Source organism: Chiloscyllium plagiosum, unplaced genomic scaffold (assembly GCF_037043375.1).
Source record: "Chiloscyllium plagiosum isolate Xiang-an unplaced genomic scaffold, Cpla_swu_hap1 HiC_scaffold_8, whole genome shotgun sequence".
Lineage (NCBI taxonomy): Eukaryota > Metazoa > Chordata > Chondrichthyes > Orectolobiformes > Hemiscylliidae > Chiloscyllium > Chiloscyllium plagiosum.
Window position 1 is genome coordinate 22,491,020 of NW_028270146.1, and position 22,419 is coordinate 22,513,438.

Genomic DNA, 22,419 nt, shown 5'->3' on the forward strand with positions numbered 1-22,419 from the left:
AAATGCATGATTATAGGGTAAGGGGTGCATATGGGTGGGATGCTCTTTGGAGGGTTGGTGTAGACTCAATGGGCTGAATGGCCTGCTTCCACATTGTAGATATCCTATGAAATGTCTTTTGATTTACTCCAAATCCAACTGTTGTGAAAGAAAAATGTTGTTTCAAAACCGGTGTTGGCAGACAATAGAGAACAATTTGAACAACAGTTCAAAACAACAACAGCTTGAAGAATCACACTAGACTTGAATTGCTTCTCTCTCACAGATGCTGCAAGACCTGCTGAGCTTCTCTAGCATTCTCGGTGTTCGCATCAGGTTTCCTGCATCCGCACTAACTTGCTTGCAACAGATTACCTTTCACCATTCGATTGCTTGTCAGATTACCATTTTGCCATGTTAACTTTATCAGAGATCAATTTTTTCCAACCTCGGAATTGCTCAACTGTCTCAACCATAAGATAATAAAGATGTGAAGTGTTCACAGTAAAACATCCTGTCGAATTAGACACAAATATCTACACGGTTCAAACCACAAAGGTGCCAATTGCAACACCTGAATATCGGTATTTCCTTTATTCTGGTCCCCGATTCACAACTAAGAAGGGAGAATAGTCAAAAGAATGAAATAAAATAATCACAGGTGTAGAATTCAGAATGGCTAGGTACTGATACAGAATAATGGCTATTATTCATGAGAATTAGAATTCACTTTATTTTCAAGTACTCAAATTAAAAGTTTACAAATCGCCACTTACAGTGCCATTATAGGTACAAAGGTACCTGGGTACAGACTCTTAACTACAAACTCTTCGGGAAAAATTAGGACAGTTACTGTACAACCAAATGAATCACAGACATTGTAAATGGTAGCAACATCCTTGTGGTTTGTAATCATCTGGACCAACAAAGCTGTGTAACAATTTGAATTCTCTCCTTGTTATCTGATATTTAAAATTAAATACAAACTATGTGATTTAAATAAAATGATTATGCATCACTCTTTTTATACCATGAATGTACTGATCCAGAGCATAATCATTGCAATATGTGTGCTCTGACACTGATTTGAATTTTGCCATGGTAGTAATGGCAAAATGGTCAGTGATTGTCATCATTACTCCACTGAAACTGATACCTACTCTTGCAAAGCATAACTTGCAAATCCAAAAATAATTGTCAATACTTCCATCCATCTTCAGAGGGAAGGAGGTTAGGAATCCACAGAGAGCTGCCAATGGAATCGATGGGAATTTTGCAGTGATCCTCAGTAAATGCTGTGAAATCCTTGGAAATCTTGGCAAAGTTGACCCTCAACCAGCTAACCTGTTCACTATGCCCTTTAGTGAAAAAGATAACTTCTGCCTTTTTACCTGGTCCAACAAACACTGTACTCTTTTTATGTTTCTGGACTTTCTGATTGTGGACTGCATTAGGAGAACAACTGGTTTAAAAACCAAAGGGTTGTTGAAAGAATGCTGCACTTTTTAAAAAGCGGGTAATGTGACACTCGTAAGTGTTGTTTGCGCAGCTGTTTGGGCAGTGGGGGAAACCTAGACACTGATGCACTGGACATAAGAACGAAGAGCTGGAGCAGGCCTTAAGCCTGCTCTGCCATTTCATATGATCGTGGCTGATCTCAACTCAGTCTCAAATCCACTTTCCTGCCCGCCCTCCATAACCCTTCAACCCATGACTCATTAAAAATCTATTTCCTCCTTAGATGTACCAGCATCCACCACACTCTGGGATAGTGAATTCCACAGATCCACAACTCTGAGAGATGTAGGTCCTCTTCACCTCTGTTTTAAATATGCTACTATGTCCTCTCATTCTGGATCACCCTGTATGAGGAAACATCCTTCCTACTTTCTCAATCCCCTTTAGTGTGTCGTATACCTCAATTAGATGTACTCTCATTCTTCTAAACTCCAGTCAGTATCGGCCTAAACTGGTCAGTCTCTCTTCACAAGACAAACCATTTAATACTGGAAACAATCCAGTGTACTTCCTCTGAACTGTCTCCAATCCAGCTACATCCCTCTTCCATTAAGACTACCAAAATTGTATGCAGTATTCAAGGTTCAATGTCACATATTGGACACCATCATTTGCTGATCCTGATTTTTCATACCCACCCGATATGACATAACAAACACTGCCCAATAGGCAAGAACTGAAAAACAAAAATGAAAAACCAAGGACGTTGAATGCTGAACTCAGCTCTCATTTTTTGGTAAAATAAATCGACCACCAAACTAATAAATTGTTACAACACACACCTGCCCATCAAAGGTAGTTAACCACAACTAAACCAAACAAAGGAGGAGACTATAACAAAAATCAAAGAGGCAGTTGGAAACCATGGAAATCATGCCTCATGAACGTGATTATGTTTTTTGAAGTAATAACAAAGAGGATTGACGAGGGCAGAGCGGTGGATGTAATGTGTATGAACTTGAGTAAAGCTTTCGACAAACTTCCTCATGGTAGCTTGGTTAGCAAGGTAAGATCACATGGAATACACGGTGGGCGGCACGGTGGCCCAGTGGTTAGCACTGCTGCCTCACAGCGCCTGTAGACCCGGGTTCAATTCCCGACTCAGGCGACTGACTGTGTGGAGTTTGCACATTCTCCCCGTGTTTGCGTGGGTTTCCTCCGGGTGCTCCGGTTTCCTCCCACAGTCCAAAGATGTGCGGGTCAGGTGAATTGGCCATGCTAAATTGCCCGTAGTGTTAGGTTAAAGGGGTAAAGGTAGGGGTATGGGTGGGTTGCGCTTCGACGGGTCGGTGTGGACTTGTTGGGCGGAAGGGCCTGTTTCCACACTGTAAGTAATCTAATCTAACTAGCCATCTGGATACAGAACTGGTTCAAACGTAGGAGACAGAGGGTGGTTGTGATGGGTTGTGTCCAATGGTGTGCTACAAGGATTGGTGCTGGGTCCACTGCTTTTCACATTTGTATAAATGATTTGGATGTGATCATAGGCGGTATGGTTAGTAAGTTTGCAGATGCCACCAGGATTGGCGGTCTCGTGAAAAGCGAAGAAGTTTACCTCAGAGTACACCAGGACCTTGATCAGAGGCCAATGGGCCGAGGAGTGGCAGATGGAGTTTAATTTAGATAAATGTGAGGTGCTGCGTTCTGGAAAGGTATATCAAAGCAGGACTTGGACCCTAATGATAAGGTCTTGGGGAGTGTTACTGAACAAAGAGACCTCAGATTGTAGGTTCATAGTTCCTTGAAAGTGGTGTCATAGGTAGACACTGGTGTCAGAGGAAGAGAAAGTGAGGACTGCAGATGCTGACAGGTTAGTGAAGATGGCGTTTGGTATGCCTGCCTTCATTGGGAGATCATACTGCAGCTGTAGAGGACATTGGTTAGGCCACTTTTGGAATATTGTGTGCAGTTCTGGTCTCCCTCCTATGGGAAGGAATTTGTGAAACTTGAAAGGGTTCAGAAAAGATTTACAAGGATGTTGCCAGGGTTGGAGGGTTTGAGCTATAGAGAGAGGTCGAATGGCTGGGGCTGTTTTCCCTGGAGCATCGGAGGCTGAGGGGTGACCTCATAGAGGTTTATAAAATCACGAGGGGCATGGATAGGATAAACAGACAAAGTCTTTTCCCTGGTTTGGGGGAGTCCAGAACTAGAGGGCAGAGGTTTAAGGGAAAGATTTATAAGGGACCTAAAGGGCAACTCTGTCCATGCAGAGGGTGGTGCTTGTATTGAATGAGCTGCCAGATGAAGTGGTGGAGGCTGATACAACTACAACATTTAAGAGACATGTGGATGGGTAAATGAATAGGAAGGGTTGAGAGGGATATGGGCCAAATGCTGGCAGATTAATCCAGGATATCTGGTCGGCATCTATGAGTTGGACCGAAGAGTCTGTTTCCGTGCTGTGCATCTTTATGATTCTTTGACTTGATGAGTTAGGATGAGGGGAAGCTACAGGGTCATTTTGTGAATCGTAGGCAGTGACTCATGGAGTACTATAGGCATCAGTGTTTGGACTTCAAATGTGCAAAATATATATTGATTCAGATAAGGGACCTATGTGCAATATTTCCAAATTAATGTCAACACAAAGCTGGGTGGGAAGGTGAATGCTGAGAAGGATGCAGAGATATTTCAGTGTGATGTGGACAAGTTCAGTGAGTGGGCAAATCCATGCAGATGAACAGTAGCAAAAACACCGAGGCAGATTGCAGTCAGTTCTGATACAACACGATAGGTCCATTCTCGTGCGATCTCACATTATAAGAAAATCGTGCAATAGCCGTGCCACTTAAACTAATGGGGCTAGAATCATGTTGTAGCCAGTACAGGTAAGGAAAGTTCGCATTCCACAAATAACAGTCTAAAATCTCCAATCGTGTCAAAGCCAGTTGGCATCGAAGAAACGTATTATGGTGGAACTGACTGTATTATCTGAATGGGGTAGTGCCAAAAGATTTGAACGCCCGATGGTGAAGGTAAGCATGCTGGTGCAGGAGGTGATGGAGAATGCAAAATTGAAGAATGAGAGAATTGGAGTACAGGAGAAGGATGTCTTACTCCTATTGTACAGCGCCTTGGGAAGGCCACACCTGGAATACCATGTACAGTTTTGTTCTCCTTATCTAACTATGGAGGGTGTGTAACAAAGTTTTACCAAACTAATTCCTGGGATAGCAGGACTGACGTATGAAGAGAGTCAATGGGGTGAATTTGCATTTGCTGATACATTCTATTTTGTTCAAAAAGCACACAATCTGCAGGCAATCAATACATATAATATTTTATAAATTCCTACTTTGGAAATAGAACCACTCTGGCTCAAGACTGGGAGACAGCCAGACTCTAACCTCACATCTTTGATAGATTGTCTGAGTTGAGATGTCACTTTCTTTTACTAGAATGTAAAGTTATCCAAGAATGTCACTTGAAATTCTGGGATTTACATATTAATGGACCGAAACCTGCAATCCATTCTAAAAGATGAAAGACTTAACAGCAATCTAGGTTTGTTCAATATATCATTTCAGTTGTATGACACTGATCTTTTTCCATAAATTCTGTGTTTTATGATCCTGCTCCACAGCTACCTGATGAAGGAGCAGCACTCTGAAAGCTAGTACTTCTAAATAAACCTGTCAGACTATAATGTGGTGTTGTGAAATTTTTGACTTTGTTCACCCTAGTCCAACACTATGACTAGACAAAGCAAACACAAGAACAATATTCCTGATGACCACAGTCCAGAACCAGGGGTCACAGTCTAAGGGTACCTTTCTGACCGAGATGAGGAGAAATGTTTTCTCCCCACAGGAGAATGGGGATTTTATTAGATTAGATTACATTACATTACAGTGTGGAAACAGGCTCTTCGGCCCAACAAGTCCACACCGCCCCGCCGAAGCGCAACCCACCCATACCCCTACATTTACCCCTTACCTAACACTATGGGCAATTTAGCATGGCCAATTCACCTGACCTGCACATCTTTGGACTGTGGGAGGAAACCGGAGCACCCGGAGGAAACCCACACAAACACAGGGAGAATGTGCAAACTCCACACAGTCAGTCGCCTGAGGCGGGAATTGTACCCGGGTCTCTGGCGCTGTGAGGCTGCAGTGCTAACCACTGTGCCACTGTGCCGCCCATAGAACATAGAACATAGAACAATACAGTGCAGAACAGGCCCTTCGGCCCTCGATGTTGCGCTGACCTGTGAACTATTCTCAGCTCGTCCCCCTACACTATCCCATCATCATCCATTGGCTTATCCAAGGATTGGTTAAATCTCCCTAATGTGGCTGAGTTGACTACATTAGCAGGTAGGGCATTCCAAGCCCTTACCACTCTCTGCATAAAGAACCTGCCTCTGACATCTGTCTTAAATCTATCACCCATCAATTTGTAGTTATGCCCTCTCGTACACGTTGACGTCATCATCCTAGGAAAAAGATGTTCACTGTCTACCCTATCTAATCCTCTGATCATCTTGTATGTCTCTATCAAATCCCCTCTTAGCCTTCTTCTTTCCAATAAGAACAGACCCAAGTCTCTCAGCCTTTCCTCATAAGACCTTCCCTCCAGACCAGACAACATCCTGGTAAACCTCTTCTGCACCTTTTCCAATGCTTCCACATCCTTTCCGAAATATGGCGACCAGAATTGAACACAATATTCCAAGTACAGCTGCGCTAGCGTTTTGTATAGTTGCAGCATGATACTGCTGCTCTGGAACTCAATCCCTCTACCAATGAAACCTAACACACTGTATGCCTTCTTAACAGCACTATCAACCTGTGTGGCAACTTTCAGGGATCTATGTACATGGACTCCAAGATCCCTCTGCACATCCACACTACCAAGAACCTTTCCATTGACCCAGTACTCTGCCATCCTGTTATTCTTCCCAAAGTGAATCACCTCACATTTAGTTGCATTGAACTCCATTTGCCATCTCTCAGCCCAATTCTGCAGTTTATCCAAGTCCCCATGCAACCTGTAACATTCTTACAAACTGTGCACTACTCCACTGACTTTAGTGTCATCTGCAAGTTTACTAATCCAGCCACCTATGCCTGCGTCTAAGTCATTTATAAAAATGACAAACAGCAGTGGTCCCAAAACAGATCCTTGTGGCACACCACCAGTAACTGGACTCCAGGCTGAATATTTTCCATCAACCACCACTCGCTGCCTTCTTTCAGAAAGCCAGTTTCTAATCCAAACTGCTAAATCACCCTCAATTTCATGCCTCTGCATTTTCTCCAACAGCCTACCATGTGGAACCTTATCAAAGGCTTTACTAAAGTCCATGTATACCACATCAACTGCCCTACCCTCATCCACATGCTTGGTCTTGTGGAATTTTCTGCCACAGAAAGTAGTCGAGACCAAAACATTAAATGTTTTCAGGAAGGAGTTTGATATACAGAGGAACCTTGATTATCTGAATGTCGAGGACCCGAATTTCAGATTATCCAAACAAGATCGCAAGGTCCTGGTGTTTGGCTAAACTGTGTTATCTGGCATTTGATTTTCTGAACAAAATATTCCCTGCCCCATGTCATTCGGATAATGGAGGTTCCTCTGTAGTTCTTAGAACTAAAGGGACTGAAGGGTGTGGGAAGAAAGCAGAAACAGAGTACTGAGTAGGATGATCAGCCACAATCATATTGAAGGTGGAACAGGCTTAAGGGGCCAAATGGCCTACTCCTGTTCCTATTTTCTAGCTGTTATGTAATAAAGATTGGGGGTGGGGAGGTGGACATCCAGATGGGGAAGATAATGCAGTCCATTTCCCACCTCTTCCTAAATGCTACCAGTGGATGCCATATGCTCCCAATTTCAGGTACATTACAGGTTAAGTAAATTTCAACCAAATTGAATAAGTAACAATTCACAGTAAACATACTTCAGGAAACTGGGAAATATCACACCAGCAAAGCCTGACAAATGTTGCAGTTTGCACAAGCATAGATCAATTCCATTTTGATTTACAAAACTCAAACTTGAGTAGAAAGAATCAAAGAGTTTGCCAGAGTCCTTTCTTGCATTGACATGAAGCAGAGTCTTGCAATTTCAAAGCACAAACAAAAATATCTTATTACTTTGCTGAAATAGCTCCTCCCTCACTTCACCGGATTAATAAAACTAAACTTTATAAACCACAGTCAAACAATTATCACGTGGAGATTAGTTTAGTTTCCCTACAGTGTGGAAACAGGCCCTTCAGCCCAACACGTCCACACCAACCCTCCAAAGAGTAATTCACCCAGACCCATTTTCCTCTGACTAAAGCACCCAACACTATGGGCAATTTAGCATGGCCAATCCACCTAACCTGCACATCTTTGGACTGGAGGAAACCGACACAGACACGGGGAGAATGGGGAAACTCCACACAGACAGTCACCCGAGACTGGAACTGAACCTGGTGCTGTGAGGCAGCAGTGCTAACCGCTGCGCCACCATGCCGCCCCAAATGTTAGACACCTATGAAGCAGCAAATCCTTTTAAAATTTTCATCCATGTAGTGTTGTTCAATAAAAAAACTGTATAATTTACTAGCTTTAATAAGTTTATGCCACTTAACAGAATTAATTCAAAAGGATGGTTGAATGTTATCAATTTTAATCACAAATCTTGAAGAGTATGGCTTCTAACAGAGGAATCTTTAAAGTCAGGTGCCTGATCAATACTGCCTGCTCAAAATTCCTCAGGTTAAAAGTTCAATCATACCTTTGGGCATTCATCCTTCTATAAATGCGCATATGTGGTGCCTCATGTTTCTGTATTGTCTTTTCTACAAACTGGCAAGGAAAAGGTTTGCTGGACTCCAGCCACCTCTCATACATGGTAGACTTGGCTTCAATCACATTTTCTCCTTCATTTCCTCTTTTGACTTGCACTGGGGCAGCACGCATGAACTGATTATTTCTATTCACCGATATTTGTGTGAGTACACTTTGAAAATAATTAATTGGCTCTAATGTGCTCTCACATGCTCTGATCAAAAATGGACAAATTTTCAATCTAAATCTGACGTTTTGAATATTTCTGAAGCTATGACTACAAATTTCGAATCAGCGTTGTGTGGACCAGTATAAGAGGCTTGTGAAAAGTCCTGAATTTTGAACAGTATGCCTCAATGCTCACTGGTTTTCTAAACTTGATAAGCAGCAGTTCCTTTGGACTACTTGGAGGCTGCATTAATTGGTGTTGATAAGCTGCCTTACATGAACAATTGTTCTGCTGAAAGATCAAATAGAAGACATCTGTTAAATGAGCCACAATGTTCTTCAAATTAAATGAGAACAAAATACATTCATTAATCATTGGAAGCTAATTCTTCAGAAGCAGCATTCACACACTTAATTGTGAGAAAGAAACATAGTCTTTGACACATTAGGAACTAATCATATTCCTAAATTCATCCCATTGCACTCTCTTTCGATTTAATAAAATACAATGCAAAACATTAGGAATTTAGTTCACCATTCAGATAAAGAAATTTTCAGTCAGATGAATCAATATTAAGAATAGTCCAAGAACTGAACACATTTAATCAAAGAATCGTTATAGCGCAGAAAAAGACCATTCAGCCCATCAAATCTGTACCGACCCTCCAAAGAGCATCCCAACCAGGCCCAGCCTTCTACCCTATCCCCATAACCTTGCATTTCCCCTAGCCAATCCACTTGGCCTGCACATCCTTGGATTCCATAGACACCTCAGCGTGGCTAATCCACTTAACCAACACAGCCCTGGAAACTATGGACAATTTAGCATGGCCAATCCACCTAACTTGCATATCTTCAGACTATGGGAGGCAACTGAAGCATCCAGAGGAAACCCACGCAGACGTGGAGAGAATGTGCAAACTCCCCATAGACAGATGCCTGAGGGTGCGATCAAACCTGAGTCCCTGGCACTGTGAGGAGCCATAGTGCCACCCACTGAGTGAAATTTATTCTGGCTGATAGAGGCCTTCCCCACAAATGGACAGAAATGCATTCTGGGGAGAGATCAAATTATATACCAGTTAACGAGCTTAAAAAGTGGTGAAGGGTCTTCTTATGGGAACGAAAACATTATTGGAAGGGCAAAATCACTTTCAGTAAAAATAATCCTTGAAAATTATACTTGGACTTCCATTTTGATGTATATGAGATGTGTCTCAGTCCCAGCTTTACTAGTTTCTCCATCTGAGTGAGGGCAGAAATTGCACCTCCAGGCAATCTCTGCAAACAGCGTAATGGTGGACGTGAAGATACCTATTGGCAATGCACCCATTAGAGTTCCTTAATCACTGAAGGATACAGGGAAGTAAGGGAAGGATAGGCCTCACAAGGCTGGCAGAAGGTGGGGTAAGGGGGCTGGCAGCAAGTGCAGACCATCTCTTCCCAATGCCAGATCCGTCAATTTGGCACTGAGTGCCTGACAATGAGAGATTCCCACCAACATCACTGGAAATATACAATCAAACAGGCCTGGGTTTATTTCCCCCTACTCCCTGGACAGAGACAGCCCCAAACCTCATCAAGGCAGAAGGAAAAAGGCAGCAGGGATCTCCACTCAACACCCTCCAACCCAATTAAATGCCACTCCTACCTCCAATCTCATGTTGAAGGAGTATCCATTACCTACTGTGTGATATAATCCAAGGAATTGCTCATATTAAATTACAAAGATTTTTTTTGAGGTTGGGAAGATGTTAAACACAGACACCCTGAAACTGAATGGTCTTGACTATTCTTGGATTTGTATCTATTTATCATCTACAGCAGTGTTCCCATGTTAATTTGTGTAGTCGGCTCATGTATAAGTTCTTTGGCAGTTCATTAATTCTAATCCAATGGAAGAAAGGAACATTACACCCGGATCACTGCAGTAGAGTGGGGGCCTGTTTGAAGGGGATAGGGTGGTCAGCATTGAAAGACACAAATGTAATTGGGGGTCAGAATTACGTTCAACAAAAGGCTAAGACCTAAAGCTCTGTAAAATTAAAAGCTATGGATTAGAACACAGAAGTAGCCCCAAAATTACAACTCAACAAACAGGAAATACTTCCTTGATTAGGGTCTATGAATGGAGGAATATCTTGCGAATGAGTGTGTGTGTGTGCATGTGAGAGAGAGAGATTACATCATACAGAAAGCGAAAGCAGCAAAAGATTGAAATGATGGTACAGACTTAATTAGGGAAAAGTGGTTTGCAAACTACTTTAGACAAAGGCAATAATGAGACTCAATTCTCTCATATTCAGACAAACATGGCATTCAATGACCTGTATTAAAGCAGGAAGGTTAACATTGAATGTCTTGTGATACAGGATTAGGAGGTTCAAGTCCCATCTGACCCAGAGGTGTGTAACAGCATCTCTGAACAGGTTGATTAGGAAAAATAGGTTAATGAGAAAAGAATGACACTCTTCCCTTTTTGAACTTTGAGAATCAAACCCACTCTTGGTCCCTGCATCAAGATCTGCTCGGATATTTGTCTCATTGAAGACAGGCTCAGGTGCTGGTGGGTATAGATGGAATTAAACAAATGACAGATGTCACACCAGGTGACAAGCAGATAGTAAAGTCCCCAGAGGAGCAATGATTGGATGAGGATGAGCTACCCATCTGTGAGAGGTTCTCCTCAATGAGAGAATCATGAATTAACAGCTCATAGTTATACAGGTGAAAAGAAGAAGGTTTAAGGAACACCACTATTGCATGATGACACTGAAGTCCACTGCTGAATATCAGACATCACGCTGTAGCTTCGATCTGATTTCTGGCAATATCGAGGAACCATTTTCTTCATTAAAAGCCTCAAAGCATCCATTAATGTTTTGCGTGAGCCTCAAACTACTCAATGCCACATTGTAGCTCTCCTCTGCAATTATTCTTGAGACCTTTAAAGAAGTAATTGTCCAGTTCATAAAAGTGTATATTTCAACACTCATGTCATATGCTGACATTATTTCTGCATTATCATGAAGATTTCAAAGAGGGCAGAATAATTAATTATGAAAATCTCTTGGTAAGCTCCTGCAAATCACACTTGGACTGGAAGTACAGTTTTGTATTGGTGGATGTAACCTGGGCAACGCACAGGGGTCATCCTTGCTGTTGAGGAAGTTTAGTAGGTTGAGAGGAAATTCACAAAACAACATGGGATTCACTTATTAAGGAATTTAGCCACACTATAAAACTAAATGGATCGATCTTGTTATTGTCTTGATGTGATTCCAACTGATTGAACTTCCCAAATCTCCTTAAAAGTGGATCAAACTTTGTTTTAATCTTCACCTTATGAACCGGCACTCTTGATAAACCAGCAAAAATTAGATACCTGAAATGGCAGAAGTTTACCATTCTATCGCAATCTCCATAATGTCCCAAGTAATCAGTTGAGGGCGTGAGTAAGAAGGCTGTCTGCTGGTATGTTTTATTTAAGGCAGAATTGCATTATTATTTAAGTGATTTATGCTGTAAACAGAGTATAACTGTGATGCGTATACTCCCCTGTATTACATTTCGATTACTTAGAGTGTGTTTTTACATTGATTATGAGGACTCCTTGATTAACCAGAATAGTTTATCAACCAGCCCACTCTTTTACCAAAGCTGCTGGTTAATAAAAAAGTTTGCTGTATTCCAGTTCTCTGATAAATGCCAGCTCATTCAACATCTTGGCCAGTAATGTACTAGTCGGTAGTTAGCAGCAGTAAACAAATTGCTGTACACCTTTTCTCATGAGTAAGCTATCCACCTCATTGTGCCAAGGTATCAGTTTCTCTAATCCTTACGATGATCTGAGGAAGAGTCACAGGATGCAAAATATTAATGTGGTTTCTGTCCACAGATGCTGCCAGACCTGCTGAGCTTTGCCAGCATTTCCTGTTTTTATTGATCATGATCTTTATGGCTGATCAGAACCGTAGTGCTCAGTTGGCTTTCTGTGGATACTTCCGCTGTTGCGCAAGGGACACAAAATGATTGGTTCATTTATAACCGGTCTCACAGTTATTCCAGCTGACAAAAACTGCTCCAAGAAAGAGAAACTGATTTTCTTCAGGTTTAAGAGGGTTTTACAGTCATAGAGTCATAGACATGTACAGCATGGAAACAGACCCTTCAGTCCAACCCGTCCATGCCGACCAACCCAATCTAGTCCCACCTGCCAGCACCTGGCCCATATCCCTCCAAACCCTGAAGAAAACATACAGATGCTCCATGAGCTGGTGGAGATCAAACCATTTTCTCTCTCTGACCTGTTCCCATTTCCAAGCCAATCAGTAACTTGACAACCAATCACAGAATTGTTGCCAGGCAGAAGATTTTTGTCATCAGCAACAGGTCACTCACCTATAGATCAATCAACTTCTTGTTGCCACCCAGCTGCGTCCATGCATAATTCATCTGCAATTAAGATGCTGCTTGCTCAAACAATTATTCACACAATGCTTGCCACATGGGGAAGGTCAACTAGGAGAAAGTGAGGACTGCAGATGCTGGAGATCAGAGCTTAAAAATGTGTTGCTGGAAAAGCGCAGCAGGTCAGGCAGCATCAAAGGAGAAGGAGAATCGACGTTTCGGGCATAAGCCCTTCTTCAGGAATGAGGAGGGTGTGCCAAGCAGGCTAAGATAAAAGGTAGGGAGGAGGACTTGGGGGAGGGGCGTTGGGAATGCGATAGGTGGAAGGAAGTTAAGGTGAGGGTGATAGGCCGGCTGAAGAGCTTCAGGGCACACCCTCCTCATTCCTGAAGAAGGGCTTATGCCCGAAACGTCGATTCTCCTTCTCCTTTGATGCTGCCTGACCTGCTGCGCTTTTCCAGCAACACATTTTTAAACACGGGTAAGGTTACTTGGCTTTTAAAACATACAGCAATCCTCAAAAATGACTGGTTTTAAAATAGCTCTTTCCCATTTCAGTCCACAATTCATCTGGACAGGTACATGAATACGAAGAGTTTAGAGGGATATGGGCCAAATACTGGAAAATGGAACTAGATTAATTTAGAATATTTGGTCGGCATGGACTAATTGGACTGAAGGGTCTGTTTCTGCTTTGTGCATCACCATAACTCTATGACTCTAATTTTAAAAAGCACAAAATTAAGATACATGGTCTTTTCCTTATGTTAAACCTGTGTCAAACCATAAGTAAATCATATCAGGACGGTGTATAATGGTGTACATATCAGGAAAGATCAGTTTGGGTCATTTTTCTCTTGAGACAAAAAGACTAAAGAGATTGCTTTTTTCATTCATTCACAGGATGTGTGAGTCACTAACTAGGCCAGCATTTATTGCTCATTCCTAATTACCCATAAAGCAATTAGAGTCACCCAAATTGCTGTTAGTATGGAGTCACCTGTAGGCCAGACCAGGTAAGGATGGCGGTTTCCTTCCCTGAAGGACATTAGTGAACCAGAAAGGTTTTTCCAACAATCAACAATGGTATCATAGTCATCTTTAAACTCTTAATTCCAGATACTTATTGAACTCAAATTCCCCCATTTACTGTGGCAGGATTCGTGCCGAAGTTCCCAAGGCATTACCTGGGTCTTTGGGTGAATAGTCTAGCATTGAAACCATAAGGCCATCACAGATGGTTAAACAAGAGAGCTTCAAATTCTGAAAGGTTTTGGATCAGTTGGGTAAAGATTGACTGTTTCCAGTTGTGAGTGAGGGCACACACCTGAGGCCATCAATATCGGTTAGTCACCAAGAAAGCTAGCAAGACATTTTTAAGAAACCTCTCATCCCAAACAGTGATAAGAATGTGATACAGAAACAGAAATTACTGGAAAAGCCAAGTAGTCCTGGCAGCATCTGTGGAGAGAAATCAAAGCTTACGTTTCAGGTCCGGTGACCCTTCCTCTACTTCTGAAGAAGAGTCACTGGATCCTAAACATTAACTCTGATTTCTTTTCACAGATGATACCAGACCTGCTGAGCTTTCCAGCAATTTCTCATTTTGTTTCTGATTTACAGCATCCACGGTTTTTTCAGTTTTTAAAAGAATGTGATACGCGTTAACACAAAAAAAAGGCTCAAGAGAATAGCATTTAAGGTGAAGTTGAGAAGGATACCGGGGAAAGAAGGGGTTAGATGCTTACAACTTTAGTCTTAAAGCAGAGAGGAATGCTCATCTGGACAAAAAATACTGGCATGGAATGGTTCAGCTGAATATTCTGTCACTGTAACCCTACGTAATACATACCAGCCAAAATTTATGAGTGTGGTGCTGGAAAAGTGCAGCAGTTCAGGCAGCATCTGAGGTGCAGAAAAATTGATGTTTTGGGCAAAAGCCTTCATTAGGAATCAGTCAAATCCCAAACTTCTTAAAGCAGTTTGGCCCTAACAGAAAGATTCCTTTGAGAAGTTAACATCATACGTTGAATTTTATTGGAAGGCAAACTGACATTTTTGGATCAAGAGGGACAGGTTAAATTGACAAAAACTTTTTTGCCGACATAACCCCACCTATTTCTGGAGTTAACTGACGGTTGAAAGTGGGCTGGGGTCTGACCCAATGGAAAGAGTTGGCTACAACATTAAGTATGAATATAAGGCTGCAACTTTACCGGAGAGAAACATAGAAACCTAGAAGATGGGAGCAGGAGGAGGCCATTCAGTCTTTCAAGCCTGCACCACCATTCATCATGATCATGGCTGATTGTCCAACTCAACAGCCTAATCCTGATTACTCCCCATAACCTTTGATCCCATTCGCCCCAAGTGCGATATCTAGCTGCCTCTTGAATACATTCCCGCCTCAGGCGACTGACTGTGTGGAGTTTGTACGTTCTCCCCGTGTCTGTGTGGGTTTCCTCCGGGTGCTCCGGTTTCCTCCCACAGTCCAAAGATGTGCAGGTTAGGTGAATTAGCCATGCTAAATTGCCCGTAGTGTTAGGAGTAAGGGGTAAATGTCGGGGCATGGGTGGGTTGCGCTTCGGCGGGTCGGTGTGGACTTGTTGGGCCGAAGGGCCTGTTTCCACACTGTAATGTAATGTAATCTAATCTAATCAATGTTTTGGTAACAACTACTTCCTGTGGTAATAAATTCCACAGGCTCACCACTCTCTGGGGGAAGAAATGTCTCATCTCCAACCTAAATGGTCCACCCCAAATCCTCAGACTGTGATCCCTGGACGTACCCACCATTGGGAACATGCTCCCTGCATCTACCCTATCTAGTGCTGTTAGAATGTTATAAGTCTCTATGAAATTTCCCTCATTTGTCTGAACTCCAGTGAAAACAATCCTAATCCAGTCAATCTCTCCTCATACGTTAATCCTGCCATCCCTGGAATCAGGCTGGGAAACCCTCACTGCACTCCCTCAAGAGCAAGGACATCCTTCCTCAGAAAAAGAGACCAAAACTGCACACAATATTCTAGGTATAGCCTCACCAAGGCCCAGTATAACTGCAACAACATATCGCTGCTCCTGTACACGAGACCTCTCTCGATAAAGACCAACATGTTATTTGCCTTCTTTACCGCCTGGTGCACCTGATGCATGCTCATCTTCAGTGACTGGTGCACAAGGACACCCAGGTCCCACTGCACACTCCCTTCTCCCAATTTACAGCCATTCAGGTAGTAGAACATAGAACATTACAGCGCGGTGCAGACCCTTCGGCCCTCAATTTTGCGCTGACCTGTGGAACCAATCTGAAGCCCATCTATCCTATAGTATTCCATTTTCATCCATATGCCCATCAAATGACAATTTAAATGCCCTTAAAGTTGGCAGGTCTATCACTGTTTCAGGCAGTGCTTTCCACATCCCTACTACTCCCTCTGTAAAGAAACTACCTCTGACATCTGTCCTTCTTGTTTTTGCTTTGAAAGTGCAAACCTCACATTTATCCAAATTATTCTGCATCTGCCATTGATTCGCCCACTCACCCAACTTGTCCCGATCACGGTGAAGGGTCTCTGCATCCTAGTCACAGTTCACCCTCCCACCCAGCTTAGTGTCATCTGCAAGCTTTGAGATGTTACATTTTGTTCCCTCATCCAAATCATTAATATATATTGTGCATGGCTGGGGTCCTAGACCTGATCCCTGTGGCACCCCACTATCTGTCAATTTGAAAAAGACCCATTAATTCTCCTAAGTGTCAAGAGCTTCCTCAAAGTGAGGACGTGCTGGATTCAGGGAAGGGAAATGGCGTTATACTTCCTTTCAGAATCCAGACATCTGCCAGAAAAACTTCTGCAATAGGCGACCACCCTTAAGAAAATAAGATGTAAAAGCAGTCAGGCCATTCAGCCCATCGAGTCTGAGCTGCCAATCAAGAGATCATGGATGATCCGTAATCCTCTAAATCACTTTCCTGCCTTTTCCCACAACCCTTGATTCCTTTAACAATTAAAAATCTGTCTGTCTCAGCCTTGAATGCACATTAATATCTAGTGCTTCCAATTAAACCTGTTGGCTATAACCTGGTGTTGTGTGATTTGTAACTTTGTACACCCCAGTCCAACACTGGCACCTCCAAATCAGATCTAGCCTCGACAGCCTTCCACTGTTGTCTGCCCTCACTGCCGTCTCTTGTGATGAGAGAAAGCGATGGACTGAGTGATTTGAAAGTGGGTGGATCTACAGTAATGTTAGTCCTGATGCAGGTTGTTGAGAGGTGATGAGATACTCCGAGGGAGTAAGGAGAAAGTGCACAGATCATGCAGAGGTGGTGGGAGTAGGAGACTGAGAGACAGCTGGGATCGAGTGAGGGAAGATGTTGCAGCCCACTATGAGAGTGGTAGAAGGTGAGCCTTGGTACGATGTGGGTGCAGTGACAGAGATAGAGCAAGTGTGAGGAAGTAGAGAGTGTGGCACTTATCCTGTAGGAGCAGAAAAAGACGTGACATTCTCACAGCACTGGGAGAAAGTGAGGACTGCAGATGCTGGAGATCAGAGTGAAGAGTGTGGTGCTGAAAAGCACAGTAGGTCAGGCAGCATCCGAGGAGCAGGAGAGTCGACATTTCTGGAATGAGGCTTGTGAACCAAGGAGGTAGACAGATAAATGAGAGGGGGGTGGGACTGGGGGGAAGATAGCTGAGAATGTGATAGGTAGATAGAGGTGGGAGTAATAGCAATAGATCAGAGAGGAGGGTGGAGTGGATAGGTGGGAAAGAAGATGGACAGGTAGAACAGGTCAAGAGGGTGGTACCAAGTTGGAAGGTTGGATTTGGAATATGGTGTGGGGAGGGGAAATGAGGAAACTGGTGAAGTCCACATTGATCCCGTGTGGTTGGAGGATCCCAAGGTGGAAGATGAGGCATTCTTCCTCCAGGTGTCAGGTGATTAGGATTTGGCGGTGGAGGAGGCCCACCACTTGCATGACCTTGGAGGAGTGGGAGGGGGTGTTAAAGTGTTCCGCCACAGGGCGGTGGGGTTGCTTCGTGTGTGTTCCCCAAGGCAGAACACCTTAACTGCCCCTCCCACTCTGCCAAGGACATGCAGCTGCTGGGCCTCCTCCATCAGCAAATCTTAACCACCCGACGCCTGGAGGAAGAACGCCTTATCTTCCGCCTTGGGACTCTCCAACCACATTAATGTGGATTTCATCAGATTTCTCATTTCCCCTCCGCCCACCTTATCCCAGATCCAACTTTCAAACTCGGCAGCACCCTCTTGTATTGTCCTACCTGTCCATCTTCCTTCCCACCTATCTGCTTCACCCTGCTCTCCGACATATCATCTTCACCCCCAACCTATCTCACTCTCAGCTACTTTGCCCCCAGTCCTACACCCCTCCCATTTATCTCCCTGTCCCCTCGGCTCACAAGCCTCATTCCTGATGGAGGGCTTATGCCTGAAACGTCGATTCTCCTGCTCCTCGGATGCTACCTGACCTGCTGTGCTTTTCGAGCATCACATTCTCACAGCACCGCTGACCCTTCTTCAGCACTGTAGATACTACCCTGACCTAGGTGGCCAGCTCTAATCAGTCAGGGTGGTGGTGGTGGTGGTTAAGATCAGTCTAGAGTCAGATGGTGAGGGACGCCATATGGTGGGGTAAGTTATTAATGGCACTAGTTTGGGAAGATACAGCAAGAAAATTCAATAGGCCATGTTGTCAAAATTCCTCCAAATAATCAACTTAGACATTACCAAAAAAAAAAGTAAGAGTCAACCCATTGTGAATGCCTTAAAAACACAGTGAAACTCCAGGCTGTGTCATCGTGAGAGTGGACTTGCAGTTACCTTCTCAAAACATCTCTGAAGTTGAAGTCAGCCAAGGCATCAACATCAACCTCCATCAAAAACCCTTACACAATACATTCGCAAGTTCTCCACCATCTTATAGATGCACATCTTAATGACTTCCCATTTAATCCCTCAAATAGGGCATTGACAATGATCCCTTTGCAAAGCAACCCATTGTTTCTCCTTCCCTAGCAGGCTTGGTCACATGACTCTCAATATTAACCTCAACTACTCTTTCGCTGCCCACATTTGAAATCGCAGGCAGTTCAGGGTCAGCACTACTCCAGACATCAGTGATGACAACATCAACACTTCTAACTCTGAGATACAAAGGAAAAGACTCTGGCCTATACAAAAGCAGCAACAACCCAAATTTATGCACTATGCAAGAAAAAAACTCCTTTTATGAAAGCACTGAGGCAGAAGTTATATTTCAGTAAATCTTTCTCAGACAATTTGCAAAGGGGTTTTAAAGAGAAAACACAGCCTACAACTCGGCTGTTGGACAGCCAGCCAGTCAGTCATCCACCGAGACTGGTAACTCCAATCCACCGAATCCGAGACTGGTAACTCCAATCTTTGGAGTTTTGGGCTCCATTGTAAAAGCAAGAACACTGGTGTCCCTTGGTTGTATTTCAATAAAGTTGTTACTAATTGAATAATCTCTTCTTCATTCCAATTCTATGTTTCACTTATATGTTTGCTTGTGTTGCTTGGTTTTCCACTCTTATCTAATCATTAAATAAACCTTATAAAATCAGAAATTGCTGGATAAACTCAGGTCAGGCAGCATCCTGGAAGAGAAGGTAGACAAGCAGTAGGCTGGAAGAACTCAGCAAGCCAGGCGGAATCAGGAGGTGGAGAAGTCAACGTTTCGGGTCTTCTTCAGGACTACGTTCAGGATTTTGGTCACACCTGAAACATTGACTTCTCCACCTCCTGATGCTGCCTGGCTTGCTGTGTTCTTCCAGCCTCCTGATGGTCTCCCTCTGGATTCCAGCATCTGCAGGTTTTTTTGTCTCTGTAGAGAGAAAGCAGAGTTAATGTTTTGGATCCAAAACAATTCTAAAGAAGGGAGGGTCACTGATCCTGAATCGTTAACTCTTTTATTTTCTCCAGAGATGCTGCCCGACCTGCTGAGTTTTTCCAGTAATTTCAGATTTCCAACATCTGCAGTTCTTTGTTTTATTTTTTAAATATGCCTCACTTCTGGTTTAGCTTTACCAGAGTGACGCTGTGGTTCCTGTAAAGCCATGGCCCAGAATGGAGCATGGAAATATTGTTTTAAGATAGTTTAAATCACTTTATGCTTGCAGATGGCTGGAGAAAACAGGGAGAGAGGTTAATTCGAAAACTTACAAACTGGCTGTAACAATATTGATTGCCAAAACACTGCATATTAATAGAACACTGATGGGAAAACCATTTTCCTGATGTTCAAAACACCCATGTGGAAGAATAAATCAAACGGCTACTTACACAGAGCTTTGGCCTATTAGTGAAGCTCTATGTCCTGCTGGGGGCTCATTTTTACTCCTTGTCGTGTTTTTTGTGCTGCTGTCAGTCCTCTGGAATACGTTTGAGCGCAAAGCAGACGACCGAGATGAGAAGGATCTTGACGAGAACATGCGGGGTATGTAGGGCTGTTCTGGAACAATTTCTTCACACCTTGAACCCTGGAACCCTGACCGACAGACGCAGAGCTGAGGTCGTGAACACGAGCCTCTGTTCTGGCACGGTGGATCACACACGGCTGTTGAGAAATGCCAAATTAGGAAAAATCAGCAGAATAGAGATTTCAAAAGCAAACAATGTGGACAACACTGATATAGAGAAACTCGCCCTCTTTTTGACAGGGATTAATAAAATGGAATATTTGCAGTTCTTTTCTGCCAACAAAGCAAATGATGAGAGAGGATGTCTTTGATTTGAAAATCATGATCAGAAAACTCATAAATGTCTGTTGCTCCCTCACAGCATATTCCTTTTTGAAGTTTGTATTTATGGCCTGTGTCATTTGCAACTCAGATGTTTGCAGTTTCAGAGTCAGAGGTTGTGGGAATAAATCTCAACCCAAAGTAGGTCCTGTAAATCAGATCTAGCATCAAACCCAAGCATGATGTCTCAGTCCTATTGCTAACTGCCCTTGTCACATGGCTGTCACTTCGCACTTGAAATGGAAGGTTGGGAATCTACCTTTTCTACCCAGTCTCACTGATGTATGACCCTCAGAAATGTGATTGTCTCCCAACAGCCCCCCCCAAAACGGATGAGTATTCCACTCAGTTGTCTAAAGTCATTTTGAGAAAGTCTGCGATGATGCATTAGATAGTTGGATAGAGCTATTTAGGATAGTGGAACCAAGGGTTATGGGGATAAGGCAGGAACAGGGTACTGATTGAGGATGATCAGCCATGATCATAATGAAAGGGCAGAATGGCCTACTTCTGCACCTATTGTCTATTGTTAGGTCTATCTAGAAATTTCAAAATGGCGGCAGAGGAGTGCTCCTGAGCTCAATCGTGGAGGCAGTGGCGGTGTTGGCAGCAGCTAGGGACCAAAAGCAGGGACTTTGCCAGTTAGCCACAAGGTTGTTGGTGTACCCGGGCAGAACTCTGGCAGTCAGCGGCATCATGGAAGTGGCTAGGGGCCCAGAGTGGCACCAGCTCTGGACTCTGGAGGCCTGTGGCGAGGCTGATGAGCCTGGATGGCAGTCGGCAGTGAGACAGCAGTGCAGAGGCATGGAGACGGAGAACTCGAACCTAGCGTGGGGATCAAGAGATGGGGGAGAGATTGAGCTGAGTGTGGAACGATTGCAGGCCCATGGCTAAAGAAGGACTGTAATTTGTAACTTTTAACTTTATTTCTTATTTACTACTTCATACTGTGAAGAACTGTCCTGTTGAATTTATAACTTATTTAATCATAGAGTCATAGAGATGTTCAGCATGGAAACAGACCCTTCTGTCCAACTAGTTCATGCCGACCAGATATCCTAACCTAATCTAACCTAATCCCATTTGCCAGCACTTGGCGCATTCGCCTCTCAACCATTCCTATTAATTTACCCACCTCGATGCCTTTTAAATGTTGCAATTGTACCAGCTTTCACCACTTGTTCTGGCAGTTCATTCCGTACACGCACCACCCTCTGTGTGAAAAATTTGCCCCTTAGCTTCATTTTAAATGCTTTCCCTCTCACCCCAAACCTATGCCCTCCAGTTCTGGACTCCCCCAACCCAGGGAAAAGACCTTATCTATTTACCCTATTCATTATAAACCTCTACAAGTTCACCCCTCAGCCTCTTACACTCCTGGGAAAACAGCCCCAGCCTATTTAGCCTCGCTCTATAGCTCAAGTCCTCCAACCCTGGCAACATCCTTGTAAATATTTTCTGAACCCTTTCAAGTTTCACAACATCTTTCCGATAGGAAGGAGACCAGAATTGCACGTATATATATCAACAGTGGCCTAACCAATGCCCTGTACAGCTGGAACATGACCTCCCAACTCCTGTACTCAATACTCTGACCAATAAAGGAAAGCATACCAAACGCATTCTTCACTAACCTATCTACCTGCGACTCCACTTTCAAGGAGATATGAACTCCTTTATTTTTCTACTCTTTACATAAGATTTTTATATGAGATTACAGAGCAAAAAGGGCTGGATTTGCAGTCGTTGCTTCCAGTGCCAATGTT

General features: G+C 43.3%; 1 protein-coding gene across 2 annotated transcripts in view; it reads right to left on the reverse strand.

Annotated features, from left to right (window-relative positions):
• LOC122553394 (latent-transforming growth factor beta-binding protein 2-like) overlaps nt 1–22,419 on the reverse strand; it is a 465,241-nt gene that overhangs the window by 350,998 nt on the left and 91,824 nt on the right. For both annotated transcript variants that reach the window (XM_087989653.1, XM_087989652.1), the window contains exon 3: nt 20,196–20,469. In XM_087989653.1, coding sequence (XP_087845779.1) covers nt 20,196–20,469 — 274 coding nt within the window. The remainder of the gene's footprint in view (nt 1–20,195; nt 20,470–22,419) is intronic.